The sequence below is a fragment of the Pongo abelii genome, chromosome 2 (genome assembly GCF_028885655.2).
Source record: "Pongo abelii isolate AG06213 chromosome 2, NHGRI_mPonAbe1-v2.0_pri, whole genome shotgun sequence".
NCBI lineage: Eukaryota > Metazoa > Chordata > Mammalia > Primates > Hominidae > Pongo > Pongo abelii.
The window spans coordinates 92,687,902-92,712,865 of record NC_085928.1 but is presented as its reverse complement, the minus strand read 5'-3'; the positions used below and the strand labels follow the sequence as shown (position 1 = coordinate 92,712,865).

Below are 24,964 nucleotides of genomic sequence, written 5' to 3'. Positions count from 1 at the left end.
TTGGACATACTCACTGCTTTGTAGTGCAGAAGTAGCCACAGACAGTACATCAGTGAATGGGTATGGTAGTGTTCCAATAAAACTTTATTTATAGACTCTGAAGTTGAATTTCATATCCTTTTCATGTGTCAGGAAATATCCTTTTGACTTTTAAAAAACTATTTAAAAATATAAAAATCCTTCTTTACATGAGGACTATTCAAAAGGAAGCAGCAGGTCAGAGTTTGTTAACCCCTGCTGTAAGGGTTTTTTGTTTTATTTTTGAGACGGAGTCCTGCTCCATTGCCCAGGCTGGAGTGCAGTGGCACTATCTCGGCTCACTGCAACCTCCGCCTCCCGGGTTCAAGGAATTCTCCTGTCTCAGCCTCCTGAGTAGCTGGGACAACAGGCGCCTGCCACCATGCCTGGCTAATTTTTGTATTTTTGGTAGAGACGGGGTTTCACCTTGTTGGTCAGGCTGGTCTTGAACTCCTGACCTCAGGTGATCCACCTGCCTTGGCCTAATCCCAAAGTGCTGAGATTACAGGTGTGAGCTACCACGCCTGGCCACCGTAAGGGTTTTGATAAGCCCTGTTGCAATCTGTGCAGTTGAGAAGGCTCTCATTTAAAGAGGTTGTCTGGTGAGCATCTTGGAATGTGAAGCATCTTTCTGTAACCTTTGTCGTGACTGCAATTCCATCCAGTTGAGAAACTGTTCTCTTGGATGGCCTTTGCCTAAAGTGAGATACACACGTGCCTCCAGTTCAGTTGTAGGTAGTTCTCGGCAGTACTTCATGTGGCCTGTTTCCAGTTAGAAATGTCAACACTGTGAGCCCAGGTAGCTGCTGGGCACGAATTGCCTGATTGACTCCCTGAGAAGCTGTTAACTTCTCCACTGCTTTTGAAAGGATCTTCAGCTTTATGCATTCTCTAGCCTATTTTGTTCCTCTGTTTTTTTTTTCCCGTCTTCTCTACATTAAAGGTGCATTAGTGTATTCTCAGTGCAACACTTTAGAGTTCTTGGAATGGGCAGAGAGCAGTTATATCCCATAATAGCAGGATAATCAATGGAAAGAGATAGATTGCCAGGTTGTGAATCATGTGAGAATTTGATGATATCAGCTTCGGGGGAATGGGATCCTATTACTCGTTCTGAATTCTCTGGTTCCTGGAATTAATTTGTGTGTGTGTGTGTGTGTGCACTTGTAATCATTTGGTAGAACAGCCTTTGCTGTGAACGAGAGGATGACAAAGGACAGGTCAGCTTGTCTCAATCTCTCCCTCCATTCCTTGCTGTCTGTGCTCACCTTCGACAAGAAATGCTTTCCATAAAGCCACCAATAGCGCAGCAGAGTGGCTTACACTTAGACTGTCAGAGTCAAAAGAACATTTATTTCTCCATATTCGAGGGAAATCACACCCTTTAGACTAGGACGCTCAAAAGCCTAGCAGAATCCTAGCAAATGCATTTGCTGGCAGTAGAAAGCAAAGGGCTTTTTCTGTTTTTAAGAGGAATAAACTGTGCCTTTTACTTTCAGACTTAATGCAGAGAGATGAAAATATGCTAAAATCATGTTTTTTTTAAAGGCATAGACCAGAGACATTTTGGAAGCTTTTCATCTAGCAAAGCCAGCGTTCCTTTAAGCAAAGCATCAGGATTGCTTCAATATTTAGGTATTAATATTCCCTTGTGGCTCAATCAACTCTTTGAAGATGAATTTCTCAGCACTGCTGTCACAATTAAAGAAAGACATGCTGGGGTGAAAGGGAATTTGTGTGTTTCTTAGATTAGAAGGATGTGTTGAGTCAAATGAACATTTTCTCAAGGTTAAATTATCTATTTAAAACCCACCCAATTACAGTGCCAGGTACAATCTTTGATGAGATTCAGGGAAAACAAATTAATCTGTGTGGGAGAGATTCTCTTTGTATGAAGGCAAGCTATGAAATCAGAATGAACTGGGCATTGTTTATTAAGAGGGAAATGGTTACATAAATTGAAGATGGTGTAGTCTCAAAAACCATGATCCATTATTAGGTTATTGAAGACGTCCTAATAGAAGAGGGTAGATGTGGTTTATTGCAGTTGTGCTTTTGTATTTTGTTGAAAGAATTGTGAGGTGACCACAACACAAAACCATCAGCAATACACTGTGACCTCTGTGTGCGGAGACTAATCCAAGGAATTTAGAGGGTGCATATAGTTTTACTTAGTAATCTCAGGGCATGGCTTTCTAGAATGATCCCCACATCCTGTTGGCTTTACCTCCCAAATAAATCTTGAATCTCCCTGATCAGTGCTCTCTAAATTTACTGCTATTGACTTGGTGAGCTACCATCCTCCCTGGGTTAAAATATGGTGATAGCCCTCTAAGTGATCTTCCCCCTTTTAGAAACATCTTCCTAGTACACATGAAAAAATCCAAACTCTCACCCATGGGCCTGCCTCCGCTTCTCACCTCTTCCCCTGTTGTTCCTCACTCACTCACTCACTAGCTCCAGCCTTCATGGCTGGGATGGTTCAAGAGGCCTGGCTCCACTGTGCCTCCCCATCCTTCTGTTAGTTGCTTGGGGTTGCCACAATGGCAGAGTAATTAAATATAACCTCTGGAGTCAAACTGGTAGATGCCAATCCTGGCTGTGCTACTAACCAACCCTATGACCTTGAGTGAGTTACTAAAACCTTTCTGTGTCCCAGTTTCCTGATCTTTAAGTTGGGTATAATAATAATTTGACTTTAATAATACCTTTTTTTTTTTTGAGACAGGATCTTGCCCAGGCTGGAGTGCACGAGTGCAGTGGCGTGATCTTGGCTCACTGCAACCTCTGCCTCTGGGGCTCAAGTGATCCTTCCACCTCAGCTTCCCAAGTAGTTGGGACCACAGGTGTGCACCACCACGCCCAGCTAATTTTTTTGGTGTATTTTCTGAGATGGGGTTTTACCATGCTGCTCAGGCTGGTCTTGAACTCCTGGATTCAAGCAATCCACCCACTCTGGCCTCCCAAAGTGCTGGGATTACAGGCGTGAGCCACTGTGCCCAGTCTACTTTAATAATACTTAATAATTCTAATTAGGTTTTTGTTGAGGAATAAATGAATTAAAATATAGAAGGAATTTTAGACCGCTGCTTTGAGCTCAGTAGCACTGTACAGATTGTGGCACTGTTTTGTTATAAAATTAACATCATCATTATTATCTCTGCCCTTTGGATTTGTATGTGGCAGCTCCTTCTCTTGTATATCTCAGTTCTAGTGTCTTCTTTCAGAGTGACTTTCCCACCCAGCTTCCGAAAGAATCTACCGCTTCCAAACACACCATGCACTCCACCCATTATAGTTTTAAAAAGGTGGAAAAAATTGTAACAACAACATAAAAGAACTTTTCCTCGCTGAACTACTTGGATGCATTGCCAGCCTGGCACCCTGTCCCCTCTGGACACTTGAATGTGTATTTCCTACAAACAAGAACAGTCGTGTATCACAATACATCCATCAATATTGTGAAATTAACTTTATACCACACTACTGTCTAATCCTCAGACCTCATTCAAATATGCCTTGATTGTCCCAATGACAGAAGGAACCATTTAGAATCATGTGTCAGTTGTTAGTCTCTTTCAGGTCTGGAACAGTTTCTCGGAATTCCTTGGCCTCTATGACCTCGATACTTTTCAGATAACACACCAGTTGTTTAGCTAGACTGTCACTCAGTTTTGGTTTGTCTGAGGTTTCCTCGTGATTACGTTCAGGTTATGCGCTGAGACGGAAACACCAGCGGAGCGGTGCTCTGGGCCTTTCAGTCCTGTCAGGTGATTTGATTTGTCCCATTGCTGGTGGTGTTAACTTTGATCACTTGATAAGGCAGCATCTGCCAGGCTTCCCTACTTAAACTTATTCTTCTTTTTCCCTTTGTAATAAGTGTGTTTTGAGCAGGTACTTTGAGACTGCTTTCCATAAACTTTGAACTTACTCTTTATTTGACTTAATCCATAAATCCTCATCAGTTTGGATGATGGATTTTTATTTTATTTGGGTTATAGTCTGTTACCATCATTATTTTGATGCTCAGATCTCTCCACATTTAGATAGTGGGAGTTCTTGCCAGCTCGTTCCTGTGTCCTTTTGACATGTCCCCATCATTATTTGAGTAATTCCTTACTGTTTAGAACAAGAAGTTCCAGGTTCATCTTGTACTCTGCCAGTCCTGGCTCTGGATTTGGCCAAGAAGCTGAGGAGCCAAAGAGCCCTGATATCTTTTAGAGGAGACTAGTATTTATTTACTTATTTGTTTGTTTGTTTGTTTGAGATGGAGTCTCGCTCTGTTCCCAGGCTGGAGTGCAGTGGCACAATCTCAGCTCACTGCAAACTCTGCCTTCTGGGTTCAAGCAATTCTTCCGCCTCAGCCTCCCAAGTAGCTGGAATTATAGTCATGTGCCACCATGCCAGGCTAATTTTTGTATTTTTAGTAGAGATGGGGGTTTCACCATGTTGGCTATGTTGGTCTTGAACTCCTGCCCTCAGGTCATCTGCCCACCTTGGCCTCCCAAAGTGCTGGGATTACAGGCGCGAGCCACCACGCCCGGCTGAGAATGGTATTTAGAAACCAACATCTGAGCATATCTTGGGACACTGCAGCCCCCAGGCCCTTTTAGTGGACAAATCTATGGGTTAAATATGTATGTGCATGTCCGTATACACACATTAACATCTGTATGTCTGTTAACATTCACAAGTTCAACAACACATGCTTCATTTTAGTTTTCTCTTTCATGGATTTTTGACTCCTGTGACAAGGTGAAACTGGGCTCCGACTGTTTTGAGTATGTTTATTTACTCAGTTCATCCCACTGTGTGTTGGAATACTCTTCCGTGTAGACACTTCTCAACTCTCTCAAACACCAACCTCCACGCCAAGCCCTTCTCCCTGCCATATAGACACCCTCCTCGTCTCACTTGGTTACCCCTTCTGGACAGACGGTACTCTTCTGCAGAATAAGGCAGGTCTTCCTCCTGGTGGAGGGCAGCCCCATGGCAAAGTACTTGGCTTGGCAAGCAGGGTGTGTTGGCTAGATTTCATTCTCTCAATTGACCGGACACCTTTGTGTTAGCATGCAACTTTATGTGGGCCCTGAGGACTCTGCCCCACCCCAGCTCTGCACCCATCTTGGGATTGAGGCACTGCTGCAGGGGTGCTGCTCTGTTAAACCTAGGAACAGAAAGGGTGTTGTTGGTAGTTGACTTTCCACCATCGATGCCGGAAGATAACAGAAAACTCAGTAAGGGGGCATAAAGTAGGTAGACAGAGAAGATAGCGAAAGAGGACTGCCGGAGTTTTGGTAAAAGGATTGTGTGCCTGATCCTGGTTTGTGTCCGAGGCTAGCTGCATCCCTGCCCTTGGTATTTGAGGGACAGTGTTATAAAAGATTTCACTCTTGAAGTTAAGCTACCAACTGAAACAAGTCACATGGTCAAGCTCCAAGTCAAGGGACAGGAATTACACTGTGTGGGAGGAACTGCAAAGTTGCCTGTAGAAGGCCCTGGATACAGACAGGGCCAATTACCCAGTCTACTATAGAGAGGTCAACTTGTTTGCCAAAGGCTAACTCGTTAATAAGTGGTAGTATCTAAATGAGGTCTGTCCAGGCAGGGTGTGTCGGCATTTAATGGCTCTTCTATTGCTTCTGGATAAAATAGTCAGGGACGTGTTCGGCATGTGGGTTGCTCGGGGTATACAGGCCATTTACAAGGGTGTTCCTTTCCTTTTGCTTTCTCTTGCCTCCATGTATGTAGGAAGTATACTTTCAAGAAGATAGTGTTGATCAGATACAGAACTTCCAAGAACCAGATGGCCTTCATTTCTTTCTTCCTGATTAGCTATATAGAACTAATTGTCCAACTGAGAAAGGCTTAATTTTACAGGCTTACCGGGGAGGCAAGCTTATTGTTTACAGCTTTCAACCTCCCTCTTGCCTTCCTTGCCAGAGGCTCGGCTCCAGCAAGGGAACCTGAATCTAACTAAAGAATTTTGGAAGAAGTTGGATTTTTTACAAGGAGTCCTCACACAGTGGATAGATATGAAAACGGTCTCTTTACTTCTATGAGTTAAAGATGTGCCTGTGTTGTTCTTAGGGCCTGCCCTTCTATATCTTCTTTGTTGTGTCACATTTTAAATGGCAAATGACATTGACTGATAGTGAGAGCTTGTATCATATTTTTCAGATAATATCTGCATTAATGTCCTGTAGGAAAACGTCTGATAATGCTGGAGTCCATTTTAAGGAATTGAAATCTAAAAATTTCACTGAATTATAAATGTGCAGGTGCACTATATAACTAATTATTAAGCTTACAAAGCGGCCACGTGGTACTTGGAGAATCTTAGTATTTGGTGTGGTGGAAGAACTATTCTCGCATCAGTGGAAATATTACACTGAAGCCGTGTGCTTTTTTATGCAGAGTAAAGATAATAGTGGCTGGAATACAGGATCAGCCATGCGCTGTGTGAAAGATGGCAGGCTTAAAAAAATCCATTTGTATTTCTGGCAAATTGTCTTAACATAATCCACATGCCTTTCTAATTTAAAATATAAAAAATTAGACAAAGTTTATACTGAAGTTATACCCATTAAGAAACTGGTAAATTAGTTAAATCTCACAAGCTTAGACTCCAGCATGAGAGGGGGGTGTGTGTGCCTGTGTGTGTGTCCTGCTAACATTTGAATTGTGAATTCACATTGCATTCCCTTGCAAGGATGTGCCATTTTTAATTAAGACTAAAGCATGGTGGGGTATTCTAAATTGGGCCTGATTATAATTGCAGATGGCAATTGAGCTTTTGGAAGCTGGTTTCTTTAACTGTTAAATAAAAATTGTCTTTTTTAGTATTGGTTTGCAGAAGTTTAGCAGTGGTTGTTGAGGGAAAAAAAAACGGTAACCTCTTTATTTCCTTGAAACTAAATGTCACAGCATATCCATCTTCTGTTAAAGGGATTTGGCTCTGAAGAAATTTTTCTTAAGGCCTTTTAAAACAGTTGATCAGATAAAAAATTTTGGCTCATAAAGCTGAACTTTCTGGAGACTTTCTGTGGATGAGAGTCAATGCAGTAAAAAATGACAGTATTCATTTTTATTATAAAGAGTACTTTTGACCACCACACTTTTAGTGATCATAATTAGTACCTTAGGCTGGGCTTGGTGGCTCACGCCTATAATCCCAGCACTTTGGGAGCCCAAGGCAGGAGGACCATTTGAGCCCAGGAGTTCGAGACCAGCCTGAGCAGCATAGTGAGACCCTGTCTCCAAAAAAAAAAAAAGAAAGTTAAAAACTACCCTGGTGTGTTGGTGCACACCTGTGGTCCCAGCTACTCGGGAGGCTGAGGTGGGAGGATTGCCTGAGCCTGGGAGATCAAGGCTACAGTGAACCGTGATCATGCCACTGCATTCCAGCCTGGGCAAAACAGTAAGACCCTGTTTCAAAAAGAAAAAAAGAAAAGGTACCTCAGCATACAGAGCCTTCTTCTGTTTGGTAGGCAAACATGGCTTTGTTCTGTGTTCCAAAAAGGATGGGCTTGACAGTCTGGGTTTTTAATGAATTTCTGTATGAAGTTCTATATACATACAATTTCTGCCTATTGATGAATATGTACACCCGCGAGACCAGTGGTTTGTAACTGAGGGAGGGTTAATAGTTTTGCTCTCCTCCAAGGGGACATTTGGCAATGTCTGGAAGCATTTTCGACTGTCAGGACTGGGAGGGTGATGCTACTGGCATTTGGTAGGTAGAGGCCAGGCATGCCGCTGGGCATCCAATAGTGCACAGGACAGCCACCACAGGAAAGAATTATCCAGTTCAAAATGTCAGCAATGCAGCCTTTGAGAAACCCGACACTGAACAATGAGCCTCTAGTGCCTCCTTTTGTCTCACTGCAAAAATGGGCTTGGGTTCAACATGGACTTCCTATATTTTATCTTCCCATGATAGTACTGGTGGGTGTATGAAACATGAATTAATAGAAAATGGTGTTTCCTGGAAGAAGTCAACAAGGAAGGTGAGCTATGAATTAGTGGCATAGCAGGTAACTGGTATTGTGGACGAGCCACAAGTTTACAGCAGACCTGGTAGTGGATTTGTTTATGGGCTTTGGGGAAATGGACTGTTTTGAACCCTAGGAAGTCTAGCTTTTTTAGGGTAAACATCACCCCTTAAATGTTAACTCTTCTAAGTGATGGATTATTAAACAGGTGCTGATGAAAGCATCTTAATAAAACACATCACACAGTTGTGTTATTCCTTCACGCTGAGCTCTGCCTAATGAAGATTGGCTGTGTAGAGCCACTACTGCTTCATTTTGTTGCATTTTGTATACACAGTTCAGAAAATTAAGAGACCAGGGAACTAGTACTGAGTAGAATAATAAAAGGACTTTCTTGAATGGTGGCACTTTTGATTTTTTTTTTCCTGCCCTACGTGACTGGACAAATAAGGGAGGAAGATGTCATGGGGGCTCTAAACAGCTGATAACAACAGGCTTCATTTACATTTTGTAGCTTGTGTATCCCCCCTCCTTCAAGCACATGCGTAGGGAATTGAAATTGCAGTTTGCCTATTATGTGTTGGCAGTAATCTTTCAAAAAAAATTTTATGTTTCAAAATCAGGCAGCCAACAGCAGTAGCCAGTGATATATGGGGCTATTGATGCGGATTGAATTTGCAGAGGGAAAATGGGATTTGGTTGCCATATGAACTCATAATGAGGTGGCCTCACAGATTTGTAATGGTCAGCCATTATTTGCACCCGGAATCCGCCAGGAATCAAATACCTTTCAAGGAGAGACTGAAATGAAACTTGAGGGTTTTTTTTGTTCCCCATCCGGTGAATGGAGTCATTCCAAAGTAATGTCATTTGGTTTGTCAATCGAAGATGCTTGAAGTTAACAGTTACTCTTTTTTTTTCTTTTTTGAAATGGAGTTACGCTCTTGTCACCCAGGCTGGAGTGCAATGGTGCAATTTTGGCTCATTGCAACCTCCGCCTCCCAGGTTCAAGCAGTTCTCCTGCCTCAGCCTCCCGAGTAGCTGGGATTACAAGTGTGTGCCACCATACTCAGCTACATTTTGTGTTTTTACTAGAGACAAGGTTTCACTATGTTGGCCAGGCATGTCCGGAACTCCTGACCTCAGGTGATCCTCCCACCTCAGCCTCCCAACGTGCTGGGATTACAGGTGTGAGCCACCATGCCTGGCCTTACAGTTACTCTTTTAATAAGTGTAGCGTGGATCAGTGGTCTTCACTGATCCCATTGCCTTATCAGCAAAAAAAATGTGGACCCATGCCCCCAGTGTATATATATGTGTGTGTGTGTGTGTGTGTATATATGTATTTATATTTATTTATCTGTTCTTATACTAAAATCCTATGAAAATTATAAAACCTTAAAAATGTAAAGCATGAGGTCAAAACTATTCTGGATATAGAAGGCTAAATATTGTTTCCCACATCCCCTTTGAATTGTCTTATGCACCCGTGGATACTCAGTGCTGGAAATGACCGGCAGGAATCCTGCCTTAGGTGACGAGGCTGGCACTGGAGAATGTTGGGCCGTCCTTCCTTCCATCCTGCAGGGATCTTGCTAAAATAAATGACTTAACCTTGAACCTTTACTGATTATGTGGTATGTGCTATAGATGGGATTGGATTAATACTAAACATTTCAGCAGCAGTTCTTCTCCCCAGGTGTGGGGTGTAGGCATGAAATAGCTTAAAGTCAACTAAAGCTCACCTCTTATGTTTTACCTGGATACTGTGCTTTAGAAGTTTACTTTCTGATTCATCTCAGCAATTTTGTTTTTTTCCCTTCCTCCCTCTTACTCTCTCTGTCTTCCTTAACTCCTTCACTCTTTCTCTTCTTCCTTTCTTCGTGCCAGGGGAGATTGGGACACAGTATTTTCCAAATATATTTATCCTCTCAGGTCAGTTGGAGTTTGTGGGCTAAGAGTATGAGATTTGAAGTTAGGATAATTATAGTATTTGGATGAGAGAATGAATGAATCAATAGATAGGTCCCTTCATCCAAACTATGCTGGTTAGGTGATTGGTGGGCAAGCTGGTAAGTTCCCCTGATTCTCTGTTTTCTTATTTGTGAAGTGGAGATCGTTGCTAATGTATGTGGTTCTCTGTAGAATTAAGTAGAGAACACGGGAAATAGCCAGCACATGGTCTGGCATTGTGTACATGCCCATTTAATTTTGGGGTAATTATTATCTCGGCAGTCCCTGTCCTTCTTGGAAGTCCTGAAAGTATTTCTTGAAAGTCATCACTCAACTTCAGAGCATCTTAGACACCAAAATAACAGATGGTACAGTATTTGCTGGGCATACATCTTTCACTTAGGTGTTCTTTTACTTTCCTTTTCCCGAGTAAGTTAACTTTCTAGAGGGAGGAAACCAAGTCTTCCCTGTATTTCATGGTTGACTTTTCTTGCCTCCCTCCCCAACACCTCGCTCAACAGGTAATCAAATAACTAATTTTTAGTTGTCAGGTAAAAAGACATTTTTGTGTTTAAGTTCTTCAAACCTTAGCTTTTGGTTGCATCAGAAGACTTGCTTTGAAATTGCAGAAGGTAAAGAAGGGGGAGCTGGAAGGATTTCAGGAAGGAGAGTTTGCTATTTGTAATTAGTGCGTAACAGAAGTTGGTACATTTCTGTAGTTTTCCGTTGTCAGTCACTTTGGATGATAATTTTTTTTTTTTTTGCTATTATTTTTAAGTGACAGATTGCAGTACATATTTTAGGACCTGCCACCCATTTTGATTTGAAAGATTATGTTGTCGGAATTTCAGACACTGCAGGTAAAGATCTAATTTTACTAAATAACAGGGACTTACGAATCTTGTAAATTACTTTCCTCTTGCAATGGAAAGTGCTTTTCTCTGATTTATTATACAAATAATTGCAAATCCTTATAACTGAACAAGGTAAAATTTGTCGTGTCTTTTGGAATCTGTTTTCTGGTTTTGTGCCTTCAGTAATAGTCTTACCTTAGTAGACAAGATGTATAAATTGTGTAAATTACTAAGCAAAGGTGAAGGGAAATATATTTTGGTTATTTCCAGTTAGTAACTGCCTCTTAATGAATCACATTAAGTGCCATAGTCACTTCTTTTTTTCCCAAATTGTCTTTAAGAAGGTACATTTGCACCCTAAGTACAAAAAAGGGACAGTATTATTTTGCTGCTTTTAGTAAAAGTAATAATGTCATATTTTTCCTGTTCTAGAATTTCAGGCCTCACCTCCTGGAGCTGATGGAGAGACTGGTATTCCACTGTGTATCTTAATATCAGGGAAATATCTCACAGGCACATCAAGCTGATATCACAGGGTTTCCTTGATTGTAAACAATAGAATGGATTATGACTAACATGAGCCAACACTTGGATTTGGAAGGGGATGATAGATTTTTTTGCTCAGTGTCTAAGAATCGTAAGATACCAAACCTTGGAAGGGGCAGGAATCAGGACATTGGGAGCTAATGGCAAGTTGGTGGTGGAATACATTGGCCCTACCAATGTATTTTGTTTTTAGAGATGGCATTCCCAAAACTCAGATTCCTCCTTGGGGGTGAGGTTCTGATGTGCATGGCTAGGGAGGACAGAACAACTGCATGGTTAAGGCAGAGGCAAGTTGGGGGACTAGAACACAGAGAAATCGGGGGGAAGGACCTTGAGGTTAATTACAACTAGGCCTTGCTTTCTTTAAGGTTATCCAGTGCAGGGCTTTGATCATAGAGTGGATTTTCAAACATTGGAGCTGGAAGAGGCTCCCGACTCTCACCAAAGCCCTGGGGAATGAATGACTTATTCAGGAGGTAGGTATAGCTTGGGGCTACACCTGGTTTTCTTTACCTTTGCAACAGACTAGAGAATTTGGTTCTTAAGTGATATTATCTAAAATTGGGAAAGAAAATATCTTTCAGTTAGCAGAGATAAAATATTGACAATGCTGTGGAGGGGATGCCTATAAATAGGCCTTCTATAATTGAAAAGGAGCAATTAAAGAAGACACAAAACCTTCAGTTGCTGTTTGTAGAAGTCACATACAGGGCTACTTGTGAAAGGCTTCACCTGTTTGAGGATTATAACTATCACTTGAAGAAACAAAACATCTGAGTAGACAGGAGCAGGCAGCATGAGTCTATTTCTAAATTTTATTGCCAAGCACCAAATACAGCCTCTGGTGTTTATTCAGAAATGCTATTGTTTGGAGGCATATCCAAAGTTCTGCTAGCCTCACTGCCTCCTTGCATTCAGGTGCTCAGTTTACCTGAAACCCCTAAAGAGCAGCCACTGAACTCAGGAGCAGATCAAAACCCTCTCTAATTCCTTTACACTTGGGACCGACCCCTTGATATAGGTTTTGGGTTTGCTGAGAGTGCAGTATGTCATGGTGGTGCCCTGTCCCAGTATGGGTTGGGGATTAAGATAATCCTGTGAATTTAAATCCCGACTCTCCCACTTAATAGCTGCGAACGGGGACAAGCTTTTAACTTCCCTGGGCCTCTCTAGATATGCTGAATCAAAATCTACCCCCTCATCCTTCCTTCTGAGTCCTTGTATTGTTAGGCATGGCAATGAACCCAACTAAAAAAATACATTTCCCAACTTCCCATGCCAGTAGGAATGGTCAGTGAGTTCCAAGTAGAAGTTGTTGTTTTGGGCTTCCAGGAACACTGGAAGGTGAGAAGAAGTATGTTCTTTTTGATTTTTCACATTTTGCATTTTAGATACGAAATGTAGATGTGGTGGTTTGAGCCACAGCATCCATTTTGGGACCATGAGGGAAAGCCCAAGGGCATCGCAAAAACATGGCTATCTTTGGGGTGCTGAGTTCTATTAATACCTGAAGACTTCTTGTTATATGAAAGAAAATTAACCCTCACATGTTTAAGCCTCTGATAGCAGCAGCAGAATGTAGTTCCTGATACTTAACCTCAGGTTCCCCATCTGCAAAATGAGCATAATAGTACTCACCTTCTAGAGTCATTCTAAGGATTCAGTGATAGTGCATACACAGTACTTACCACTGTGACTGGCAGCTACTACTTTTCTTTTTAAATGACTGTTACCATTATCAAATATAGGAATGTGTATTAATTTGCTAGGGTTGTCATAATAAAGTACCACAAACTGGGAGGCTCAGATAACGGACATTTACTGTCTCACAGTTCTGGAGGCTGGAAGTCTGAGGTCAAGGTGTCAGGGTTAATTCCTTCTGAAGCTGGAAGGGATGGATCTGTCCAAGTTTCTTTTCTTTGGCTTGTGGATGGCTGTCTTCTGCCTGTGTCACTTTGTGTCATCTTCCCTTTACGCATATCTCTGTGTTCATATTTTCTCTCTTTTTGAAGGACATCAGCCATATTCGATTAGGGTCCAACCTAATACCTCATTTTAACTTGATTACCTCTGTAAGGACCCTATTTCTAAGTAAGGTCACATTCTGAGATACTAGATGAGGATTAGGACTTCAACATACCTTTTTTAAGGGGGGATATGATTCGACCCATCACAGTACATACGTAACATTATCAGTCAAACTTTAGTCTCTCACCCTTTTTCTGATTACAGAAACTCTTCATAAAAAAATTCAAATACTTCTTCGTGAAAAATTGCTTCCCTTCCCGCCAAAATTGTCCTGTTGTATAAATGACACTTACATCTCTTACATTTTAAACCCATCAACTAAACCCAGCTTCTGGAATCTAAGGGCTTGTAATGGGGCCATTTACATTTCCAGTTAGTTTTAGGGTGGTAATGATCAGCTCTTAGGACGCTCTTGGATTTGAGTATTCACTTGGGTGTGTTTCAAGCCCATGACTGGGAAATATAAGGGTCTTCCGTTTATTATTCCATCCTCTTTAGAGTAGTATTGACGTGGGCATAGTCATACACATCATGGGATGTTTGGTGCTCTCGATGAATTTACTGGCCATTGGTGCCCTGGAGTGTCTACTACAGAGTGCCCAAGACAGGCTGCCTGGGGATATTTAATGTGTCTAAGAACACTCTTAAGCATTTCAGCCTCCAGCATAAGCTCACTAAGGCAGGACTTGCTTAAATCATATTCCGTGTATAAAAATTTAAAAATGCTGAAGATTTTACTGTTGCAGAACTTACTCCATTTAAACTTGAAACCCATTGTTCCTACAGCTGCTTTCCTTTTCTGTGCAAATATTTCAAGCATTGAGACCATTACCTCCTGAGCAAAGCAGAGTCATTTATGCATTAAATAAATAACTTTCCTGTCCCAACAGGGTTTTTTTTTTTTTTTTTTTTTTTGGGAGGGATCACTTTTAGGCGACATTATGTGTTTGTAGGGGCTTGTCTTCAAATAAAAGGCATAATTGAAATACAGCTGAATAGGAATCAAGAGTGTGATTCAAGTGTAAGGTAAAATTGATGGCATCTCTTATTGCTTCGTAGATGAATTACTTTATGGCAGCTTTTTCCCGATAAAGCTTTTTTAAAAACTAAAAATGCATTATTCTAGTCTCTAATTGTCCATCCTGACAGCAGCAAAAGAGAAAGGCTGTGTTTTGCTTTTTGTTTCTTTTCCCTCCCTTAGCAGTGATAGTAGAAATTGCTTATTGCTGGAAAATCTGTATTTGCCTGCTGGTATGCCATTAAAAAAGGGATTTGGTAGCCTGAATTCCATTTTTTCTTTAACGCAAAACATAAGGGGTTGCATTTTCCATACTGGCAGAATGTGGAATGGGTAGGTGACTTGAATGTTGTCTTTTCCACTTAGTATTACCCTTCAAGACCCACGAACACCAAGGAATTGGAATATTCGAATGTGAGACAGAAAGATGACATTGCGGTTAGCACTGTCTGTATCCACCGAATCGTGAACCTTCTCAGAGTCATAGTCCCAGCCAGGGAAGTAAGAGTGTCGCTCTTCACTATCGCCGCACACATCCTGCTGCTGGGCGCCAAAGTGGGGCAGGTGCTCAACTTCCCAGCAGTGTCAGGAGTAAAGGCTGGTGGGGGAGAAGGCTGGTTGGCAGATTATTAGATGTATTTTACATTTGCCATCCAGTTTCATTTCCATGGCCCACATGGCCACCTAGGATATATTCTTAGAAAAGGGAATAGTAACTCAAATCAAGGTCAAGCTTCTGATCAAATGCTGGGGATACAGCCTGATGGAAAATGGGACACCTGGATGCAATCAGCAAAACCCACAATGAGGGGAATTCTACACTACAAATGATCCTGTTATATCCAATTTATGTGTGGAATGGCTTAAAGAGGCAGAGAAAAGCCTTTGGATTAAAAGAGACTTGAGAGACCTATCACCCAAATGCAGTGTGTGGACTTTGAATTTGAACAAATCAATGTTAAAAACACATTTTTTTTTTTTTTGAAGTAGGGAAATTTGAGTACTGGATGTTACCTGATTTATGGAATTATTGTCACTTTTAAGATACAGGCAAAATAGTAGTGTTGCAATTATACTTTTTAAAAGAGTCCTTATCTTTTAGTGACAGATGCTGAATTAGTTATAAGGGAAATTATGATGTCTGGAACTTGCTTTAGGATAATTCGGTTGGAGTAGGGTGTGGTTTGGGGTAAAAAAACATAAAATTTGCCTGATACGATAATTGTTGAGGGTAAGGGAATGGTTATGTGGGGACTCTTCTATCTCTGAATGTTGGAAATACAATAGAAAGTTAAAACATAATGACTTACCTGTGTTATATTCTTTATGATGGCCGCTGGCTTTATCAGGCCTAGCTCTTTCTAAGTATTCGTGGGGTAACGAATATTTAAATATATAACCTTTTTACCTCAAAGTAATCTAAGTATAAATATGGTCACTAACTGCACAACCAAGTCTCACAGAATTGGCAGGTTTTATTTAATGACCCATTTTCCTTTATTTGAACTCAGCCCCATGGAATAAAGGGAATGTTTTATTCATCAGACTGTTCACTTTTTTAAATTTTAGAATGCTTTTGTAGGAATTAGCAGGTGTTTAATTATCAATGGGAGGATTCTTTATTTGCTGAATGCAGTAGAAAGTCATTAAAATAAGTTTAAAATATGAAAGAATCAAGTAGTGAGAGAACTTGGGGAGAAATGAATAAATCTATTCTCTTGTGTCCTAGGTTTGTTAAGGTCAAGTGAGGTGTGGTTTAATGTTTTGCAGCTTCATTGTAAACCAAGCCAAAGGAAAATCTTTCTGCCCTTTGGTCAAACATTCCTGAGTGAAGAGAGCACTGGCTGACATGGAGGAGTGCCAACGTTTTTGGGTCATACCTTAGACCTTAAGTTTAGATAATTGAGATAAGCCAGGATTTATGGACAGACAGATATATTCCTAGTCTCAACATTAAGCCATTATTTCCATATTGCATTGTCTTTCATGCTCTAAGTATATGTTGGAGTGCCGACTGTGGATTTAGCTGTGTGCTAGGCACTGGAGAATAAGACAAACAAGAATTAGATATATGTGGCTCTTTTGTTTAACTTGAACATAAATGTTTTCCCTCTTATCTTTCCCTTTGCTTATAATTTTTCTCTTTTTCTAGCAACATTGCCCTGTCAACTTCTTATCTGTTTATTTTTCCATTTTTATTTATTTATTTATTTTGAGATGGAGTCTCACTCTGTTGCCCAGGCTGGAGTGCAGTGGTGTGGTCTCGGCTCACTGCAGCCTCTGCCTCCTGGTTCAAGTGATTCTCGTGCCTCAGCCTCCTGAGTAGCTGGGACTACAGGTGTGCACCACCATACCCAGCTATTTTTTTTTTTTTTCGTATTTTTTGTAGAGACAGGGTTTTACCATGTTGGCCAGGCTGGTCTTGAACTCCTGACCTCAGGTGATCTGCCTGCCTTGGCCTCCCAAAGTGCTGGGATTACAGGCGTGAGCCACTGCACCCAGCCCTGTCAACTTCTAATGATATAATGTTGGTGGTGATGGTAAATTATTTGGATTTGGGGAAAAGGTGTGGTTAAGGTGAAGCAGTTTGGAGGTAGGGTGAGGTAGGGGGAGGTGAACAGCTACCACTCATCCAGCTCTGACCCTGTGCCATACTGCTTATTTATTCATCCCCAAATCCTGCAAGATAAGAATCACCCCTATTTTACAAGGAAGGAAAGAAACTGAGCTTGAGTAACTTGATCACAGTCTCATGGCTCATAAGCATCTTTGTTGGTAAACACCCAGGTCTGTTTAAAGCTGTGTTTGTAACAAACATACCACATATGTTCTCCAAGACTGTAGGTAATGTGGGCTGTTTTTCAATGAAACGTCTGCCATGCATTTTCACCATGATGTTGCTTTTTATTGATTTCATTTGGGAAGTTTAGGGACAGGTAGGAGGGACACTTGGGAAATAGAGGCATTTGTGCCTTCAAGCAGTTCACTCAGGGCACCTGCATGAACTTCCAGGTGTCCTAAGTTACATTTATTTTTTATTTTGAGATGGAGTCTTTCTCTGTTGTCCAGGCTGGAGTGCAATGGTGTGATTTCAGCTCACTGCAACCTCTGCCTCCTGGGTTCAAGTGATTCTCCTGCCTCAGCCTCCTGAGTAGCTGGGATTACAGGCACCCACCACCATGACCGGCTAATTTTTGGGTTTTTAGTAGAGATGAGGTTTCACCATGTTGGCCAGTCTGGTCTTGAAACTCCTGACCTTGTGATCCGCCTGCCTTGGTCTCCTGAAGTGCTGAGATTACAGGTGTAAGCCACTGCACCGGGCCCTTAAGTTAGATTTATACCTCAAATGTTTTCTGGGTAAAAGAGGGTCCTAGGAAGGACAGACACTATTAGGTTTAATTGCTGTGAAATTACGTTGCTAGCTGTTCATCTACACTGCTGCTTTGTTTTAACATCAAAGTTGACAAAGTCTCCATGGTGTAGTAGAGAGAGGTCTTTGTGAAGAAAGCTCCTTGCCAGCTGTGGGCATTGACAGGAGGACACTCTCTTCCTAAACCTTGTAACTGATAATGCTTTTGCAGTCTCAGGTAAGAAGGAGAAAAAAGGGGTAAAAGTTTACTGTAGATTCTTTAGAAACCCTGTGGCATTTGTGAAGTCATAATAAAAGATAGATTCCAGTGGATCTCCTAGAGGCTCTTTGTGTTAACAGGCATTGTTTAAGTGTAACATGTCTTCAGCTTTAGGCTCCTTAGCCTTTCAAGGGCCCTTCTGTCAAGCTGATGGGCTGCCATGCCAGAAATGAAGTCCGATATTAAAATGTTTGCTCAACAGAAGGTGGATGGAGAGCAGCATTTTCAAGTAATGGACAATAAATCATAGAATTGGAGAAGTTACTCAAATTTTGGTAATGTGCCCAAAGACCCTGGCCATGGCCTTATGACTGAGACATGCATTTAAGTGGTGGTTCTTGGCCTTAGGGTACTAGGAATTGGTTGACTGGATGTATGCTTTAAATAGATGATATTATTGGTTCAAAATAAAATGATGGGGTGAGAACTGTAAACGCCTCCTAGACCACATTCTGGGTCTTTTTTATGGAGTTGTAGATGGAGCAGATTTTGAGATAAGTATTCATTTAGTTAAAGATGTTGTCATGAAATTCCTTCTCAAGGAGTTGACTTGAGCTAACTTGCATAATGTTAACAAATTCCACTATTCTGGCTTTCCACCTTCCTGTATGAATATGGAAGTTACATAGAAATAAAACATTGAAGTTTTCTTAGCGTTTAAAGCACTAAACTGTAACATATCTGGTTAATACTTTAGTATTGTGTGCTTTCCTATTAATATGACTTTTTCCCAAGTAAAAGATGTTTTCTCCTGTCTTCCTCCCTGATCAGGGAAAAGAAAACAGTTTCTGTTTTTCTTTGGAGAGCTCTTTAGGGGATCTTTTTAAGGATTGGCTCAACCTAAGGAATTTTTCAGTTGAGCTGACATTCATTGCAATGTGTTTGTGGTTTAGCATGGTTCAAAGTATTTATCATCTCAAGTCTCTTTGACCTCAAGGGTAGAAAGAAATATTCGCACACTTGCCCCAAAGTGCAAGTGTGCACTTAAGTAGATTGTCAACTACTTAAAAAATGTATTTTTAGCCAGGTGCGGTGGCTCACGCCTGTAATCCCAGCACTTTGGGAGGCAGAGGCGGGCAGATCATGAGGTCAGGAGTTCGAGACCAGCCTGGCCAATATGGTGAAACCCTGTCTCTACTAAAAATAAAAAATTAGCCAGGCGTTGTGGCACGCGCCTTTAGTCCCAGCTACTCGGGAGGGTGAGGAAGAAGAATCGCTTGAACCCGGGAGGCGGAGGTTGCAGTGAGCTAAGATCGTGCGACTGCACTCCAGCCTGGGTGACAGAGTGAGACTCCATCTCCAAAAAAAAAAAAAAAAAAAAAAAAAAAAAAAAAAAAAAAAAAAAAAAAGGGTTTTTTTTTGTTTTGTTTTTTTTTTAAAGACAAATGAAAATTCAAATCTTCAGACTATTGGAAGCAGGGAATTGTTATCAGAAGTGAGGAAGCAGAGCTGACCATTACAGTTTTTTACTACTATCTTGAAATTGTATGGTAAGAAAAATAAATGGGTAGCAACCTTTTGCCAGGTGTGACAATTTCCACCTGATTTGTTAAATTAGTACAGTAGTCTGCCCTTATCTGTGGTTTTGCTTTCTGTGGTTTCAGTTATCTGCAGTTGCCTGCATTCTGAAAATAGGTGAATATAGTATGATAGTATATTTTGAGAGAGAGAGAGACCAAGACTGTATTCACATAACTTTTATTACTGTTTGCTGCTATACCTGTTCTGTCTTAGTGGTTATTGTTAGTCTCTTACTGTGCCTAATTTATAAATTAAACTTTATCATGGATATAGTTGTATAGAAAAACCACAGTGTTTATAGAGCTCAGCTCCATCCATGGTTTCAGGCATCCACTAGGGGTCTCAGAATGTATCCCCCTCAGATAAGGAGTGGGTCTGCTTTATATTATTTTCTAAAAATTGCGTTTGTTATATATAAATCCATGTTGCCAAAGTTTTTAAACTCTGTATTTTCAAAAGTAGTTTAAATACTATAGAAGTGCTTATTCTACTCAGTTGTTGGGGAGACTATTTCTGGATCAGTAGAGAAAAGGGAAATTGCAAGTACATGAAAAGCTTCCCCTTATTTTTTTTGTGATGTAGGCACTGGAGGTACAGATAGAAACAAGATGTGGAACCTCCCTTCAAGGAATTCATAATCCAGTGACAGAGGGAAATGTAAATAATCAATTGCTGTAAAATGATATAGATGCTCTGATTGTAGCCTGGATTGGAGGCAGTGGGAGCCACATATAGGAAGTGATCAATTCTGCAAAGGTGAGATTTGGGTCAAGAATCTATAGTCAGCTGGGTGCCATGGCTCACACCTATAATCCTAACACTTTGGGAGGCTGAGGTGGGCAGATTGCTTGAACCCAGGAGTTCGAGACCAGCCTTGGCAACATGGCTAATCCTCATCTGTACAAAAAATACCAAAAAAATTAGCTGGGCATGTGTGGCGTGTGCCTGTAGTCCTAGCTACTTTGCAGGGTGAGGCAGGAGGATCACCTGAGCCTGGGGAGGTCAAGGCTGCAGTGAATCGTGATTGTGCCGTTGCACTCCAGTCTGGGCGACAGAGTGAGACCCTGTTATACACGCACACACACACACACACACACACACACACACAAATCTATAGTCTAGAGGAAGGTATAAGGCACATAGGTAATGCTTATAATTGATAGAAAGTGATGAGTATGAAGGGAGGTTGACAGATAAAGTACTCTTTGTTTCTAGAGAAAGAAATCACTTCTCTTATAGGATATTAGGGAAGGCCTCAGTGAGGAGGATGATAATTTTGCTGTATGTTCAGCAGCCATTTTCAGATGAGATCAGATACGTTCAGGGTGGCATGGCCATAGACACAGCAGCCATTGTCAGTTTGCAAAGAGCTTTCAAGTACATCATCTGCTAGTTATTTGGAAACCCTGGGAGGCAGTTGTGATAATTTACATAATGACCCAGAGAGGTAGGGCAACATACCAAGGGCCACCCAGCAAGTGATGATGTAAGCATGTGTTTAAGTTGAGCATTTCTGACCAATTATTTCACAAAGAACTAGAGTCATTACGTCACTTTCCTTCATCCCCTTCACCCCCCTCCCCTCCCTGCCCATGGCATCACATTACATGTAGGATAAAGCTTTCACTCTGGACTATGTTCTGCAAAATTCCACATGATCCAGCTTCTGTCTTTACTCAAGGACTAGCCTTCTTGCTTACCTCGCATGCCGGCTGTTTCCAGAATTTATGAAACTTTTTTCCACCGCAGGGTTCTTACACATGCTGTTTCAGTTACATAGAAAGAGTCATGCCCACCATCCTTCTTCTTGATTTGGCGCATTGTTAGAATGTCACCTCCTTAGGGAGACTTCCCTGATCTTTGTATCTAAAGCACATTCCATCCTCCCATGAGCCTGCATCTCTCTTCTCTGTTTTATGTTTGTTATGGCACTTAGCACTATCAGAAGTTGTCCTGATTGTTCATTTGTATGTTGTCTTGTATTCCAACTGGAGTGTGAGTTTCATGATGGGAGTGGCAGGGATTCTTTGTTCACTACTGTTTCCCTCAGCACTTGAGATATAGGAAGCACTTGGTGTAAGCATTTGTTAATCAAATAAAGGAATCTGTAGTAGCTTAGGGTACAATTACAAGTAGTTTTCCAAGAGCCAGAAATGAAAGTCACTGGGATGAGTTATAGATGCAGCTTATAGATTGGAAATTTGGAATTTATTTGGGACAAAATGATGTGAAACATTTTAATTTCATTTTTGGATTGTTCATTGCTAATGTATAAAAATACGATTGATTTTTTTGTATATTTATCTTGTATCCTACAACCTTGATGAACTCGTTTATGATCTCTAGTAGTGTTTTTTGTGGATTCCTTAAGATTTTCTGTATACAAGATTATCTCATTTGCAAATAGAAATAGTTTTACTTATTCTTTTCCAATCTGGATGCCTTTTATTTCTTTTTCTTGCCTAATTGCTCTGGCTAGAACCTCAGTGTAGAAGTGAGGTGGCCTCCAAAATAGAAGTGGTGAGATCAGACATCTTTATCTTGTACCTTATCTTAGGAGGAAAAATATATAGTCTTTTGCTATTGAGTATGATGTTAGCTGTGAGTTTTTAATAGATGCCCTTTTTCAGGTTGAGGAAGTTCTCTGTTATTCCTAGTTCGTCCAGTGTTTTTTTTTTTTTGGTGTTGCTGTTGTGTTGTTTTTAAGAAAGGGTCTCACTCTGTCACCCAGGCTCTCACTCTGTCACCCAGGCTGGAGTGCAGTGGTGTAATCTCAGCTCACTGCAACCTCCACCTCCTGGATTCAAGCGATTCTCATGCCTCAGCCTCCCAAGTAGCTGGGATTACAGCTGTGTGCCACCATGTCTGGCTAATTTTTTTATTTTTACAGAGATGGGGTTTCACCATATTGGCCAGGCTGTTCTTGAACCCCTGGCCTCGAGAGATCTGTGCGCCATATGATCTATATACATTAATTTCTTACTGAAGCAAAAATACCCAAAGTGCCAGGATTACAGGTGTGAGCCACCAAACTGCCTGTTTTTTGAGACAGAGTCTCCTATTGTCACCCGGGCTGGAGTGCAGTGGTGCGATCTCGGCTCACTGCAGCCTCCACCTCCCAGGTTCAAGCGATTCTTCTTGCCTCAGCCTCCCAAGTAGCTGGGCTACAGGTGCCTACCACCACGCCTGGCTAATTTTTTTGTATTTTTAGTAGAGACGGGGTTTCAGTATGTTGGCCAGGCTGGTCTCGATCTCCTGACCTCATGATCTGCCACTTTGACCTCCCAAAGTGTTGGGATTACAGGCGTGAGCCACTGTGCCCAGCCGTGTTTTTTTTTTTTTTTAAACCATGAAGTTGTGTTGGATTTTATCAAATGTTTTTTCTGTGGAAACCTAAACTTTTAGGCTACAGTTCTTTTTAAAGCAGGTAGCAGGACAAAACTTCTTGACCACCACTCAGCAGAGGTTTGAAAGTTTCCCCTCTTCTCCTGTGAGGTCACTAAGCATTTGTTACAGAGTTAACTGAGAAGAATGCCTGTGCTTATCCTCTGGGAACAACTGTAATGACGGGATGTTTCTCTATAAGTCTGAGAAATAAACTGCTGGAATGTGATGCCATATCTGATATGCTGTGTTTGTTTTGCCAGTGTAATACTGTCACAACACTGTTGAGTGAGCTGATTTCAAGCTGTTGATGTAGTTCAGACCTTGGCAGTTCTCTAATCTCCTTGACACTTTAGTGTTTGATTGCATTGGTTTGCCCTGCAAATAGTCGACAGTGTAAGTGATCTCAAAGTGAGAATATATCTAAAGTCTGTATTTGTAATAGACAAGGTTTGAAGGAGAGCTGAGACCTTGTAAAATTCACATATGGACTTCCTGAGCGTGCAATAAAGACTTAACTTCTACTTGATGGAGCCTGTCAAACAGCCATATTACAGGCATGATTTGGTTGCATGGGACTTCTATTCTTAATGTTAAAATAAAATCCAATAAAATGAGTTGGCGAAAATCAAGTTGTCACGGAGTTGCTAAACATCTTGCTCCAATGAAATGCTATGAGAAAGGCCTTATCATTATGTTGTTTAGTTTTTACCAATTACCCTATAAAGTATTAATTTATATATATATCATATATATAAATAATTATTATTATTAGAGACAGAGTCTCATTCGTATCACCCAGCTAGGAGTGCAGTGGCGTGATCTCAGCTCACTGCAACCTTGGCCTCCCAGGTTCAAGTGATCCTCCTATCTCAGCTTTCTGAGTGGCTGGGACTATAGGCATGCGCCACCACACCTGGCTAATTTTTGTGTTTTTTTTGTAGAGATGGGGTTTCACCATGTTACCTAGGCTGGTTTCAAACTCTTGAGCTCAAGCAATCTGCCCTCTTTGGCCTCCCAAAGTGCTGGGATTACGCATGTGAGCCACTGCACTTAGCCTGTATTATTAATACCATTATTATTATTGTTGACTTATTTTTACAAAACAGAAAACTTGAGTCTTAGGCTGATTGCTTCCCTAAGGCTTAGATGGCCTATGGATTTGATTCCAGGTAGCCCATCTCCACATTTTGTACTCTTGAACATTTTCTAATTTATTTACTAATTCCTCAGTCACTTAAATGTCATCCATGAAAAATATTAGAGTTTTGGTATCTCAGAGATGGTTCCTTAGAGCTCTCAGCCCTAAATGGAAATACATCTTTTTGATAGTGTGTTTTATTTTCCAAATCCCAAGAATCTGTGAAATTAGTAGTGTTCTTGACCAACAGTTAGATAGCCTCTGCTTGAATGCTTCTAATAACTGGAGAGCTCACTACTTCATGGTGACAACCTTTTTCATTCTTGCATAAATTCTTCCTAACTTTGAGCCATCCTTGAAGGTCAGTTTAGCTTTCCTATGGTCTAAAGTACTGTATATTGCTGTCTGAAAACACACAGACAACTAAATGCTCCAGTTGCTTTTTTTCCCTTTTGGTAACAGCTTTATTGAGATAGAATTCAATTAGTATACAATTTACTCATTTAAAGTATTTTGCATATATTGAAAGAGTTGTATAACGATCTTATTTTAGAACATTTTTATTATACCCCAAAGAAACCTTATACCCATTAGCAGTTACCTATTTTCGTTGAACACCTTCAGCCCTAAGCATCTACTAATTACTATCTTACTTTATAAATTCGCCTATTCTGGACATTTCATTTAATAGGTGGCCTTTTGTGTCTGACTTCTTTCACTTGGCAAAATATTTTCAAGGTTCATCTATCTTGTTGTATCAGTACTTTTTTTGTTGTATTTTTAGTAGAGACTGGGTTTCACCATGTCGGTCAGGCTGGTCTCGAACTTCTGGCCTCAAGTGATCTGCCTGCCTTGGCCTCCCAAAGTGCTGGGATTAC

At 41.0% G+C, this 24,964-nt stretch overlaps 1 protein-coding gene across 5 annotated transcripts in view; it reads left to right on the top strand.

Annotated features, from left to right (window-relative positions):
* PTPRG (protein tyrosine phosphatase receptor type G) overlaps positions 1-24,964 on the top strand; it is a 735,254-nt gene that overhangs the window by 49,370 nt on the left and 660,920 nt on the right. Inside the window, exons 1-2 of one of the 5 annotated variants that reach the window (XM_063722015.1) lie at positions 8,441-10,825; positions 11,252-11,841. The exons of the other annotated variants lie outside the window; for them this stretch is intronic. Coding sequence (XP_063578085.1) covers positions 11,826-11,841 — 16 coding nt within the window. The 5' untranslated portion in view covers positions 8,441-10,825; positions 11,252-11,825. Of the gene's footprint in view, positions 1-8,440; positions 10,826-11,251; positions 11,842-24,964 lie in introns of those variants that run through there. 5 annotated transcript variants of the gene reach the window in all.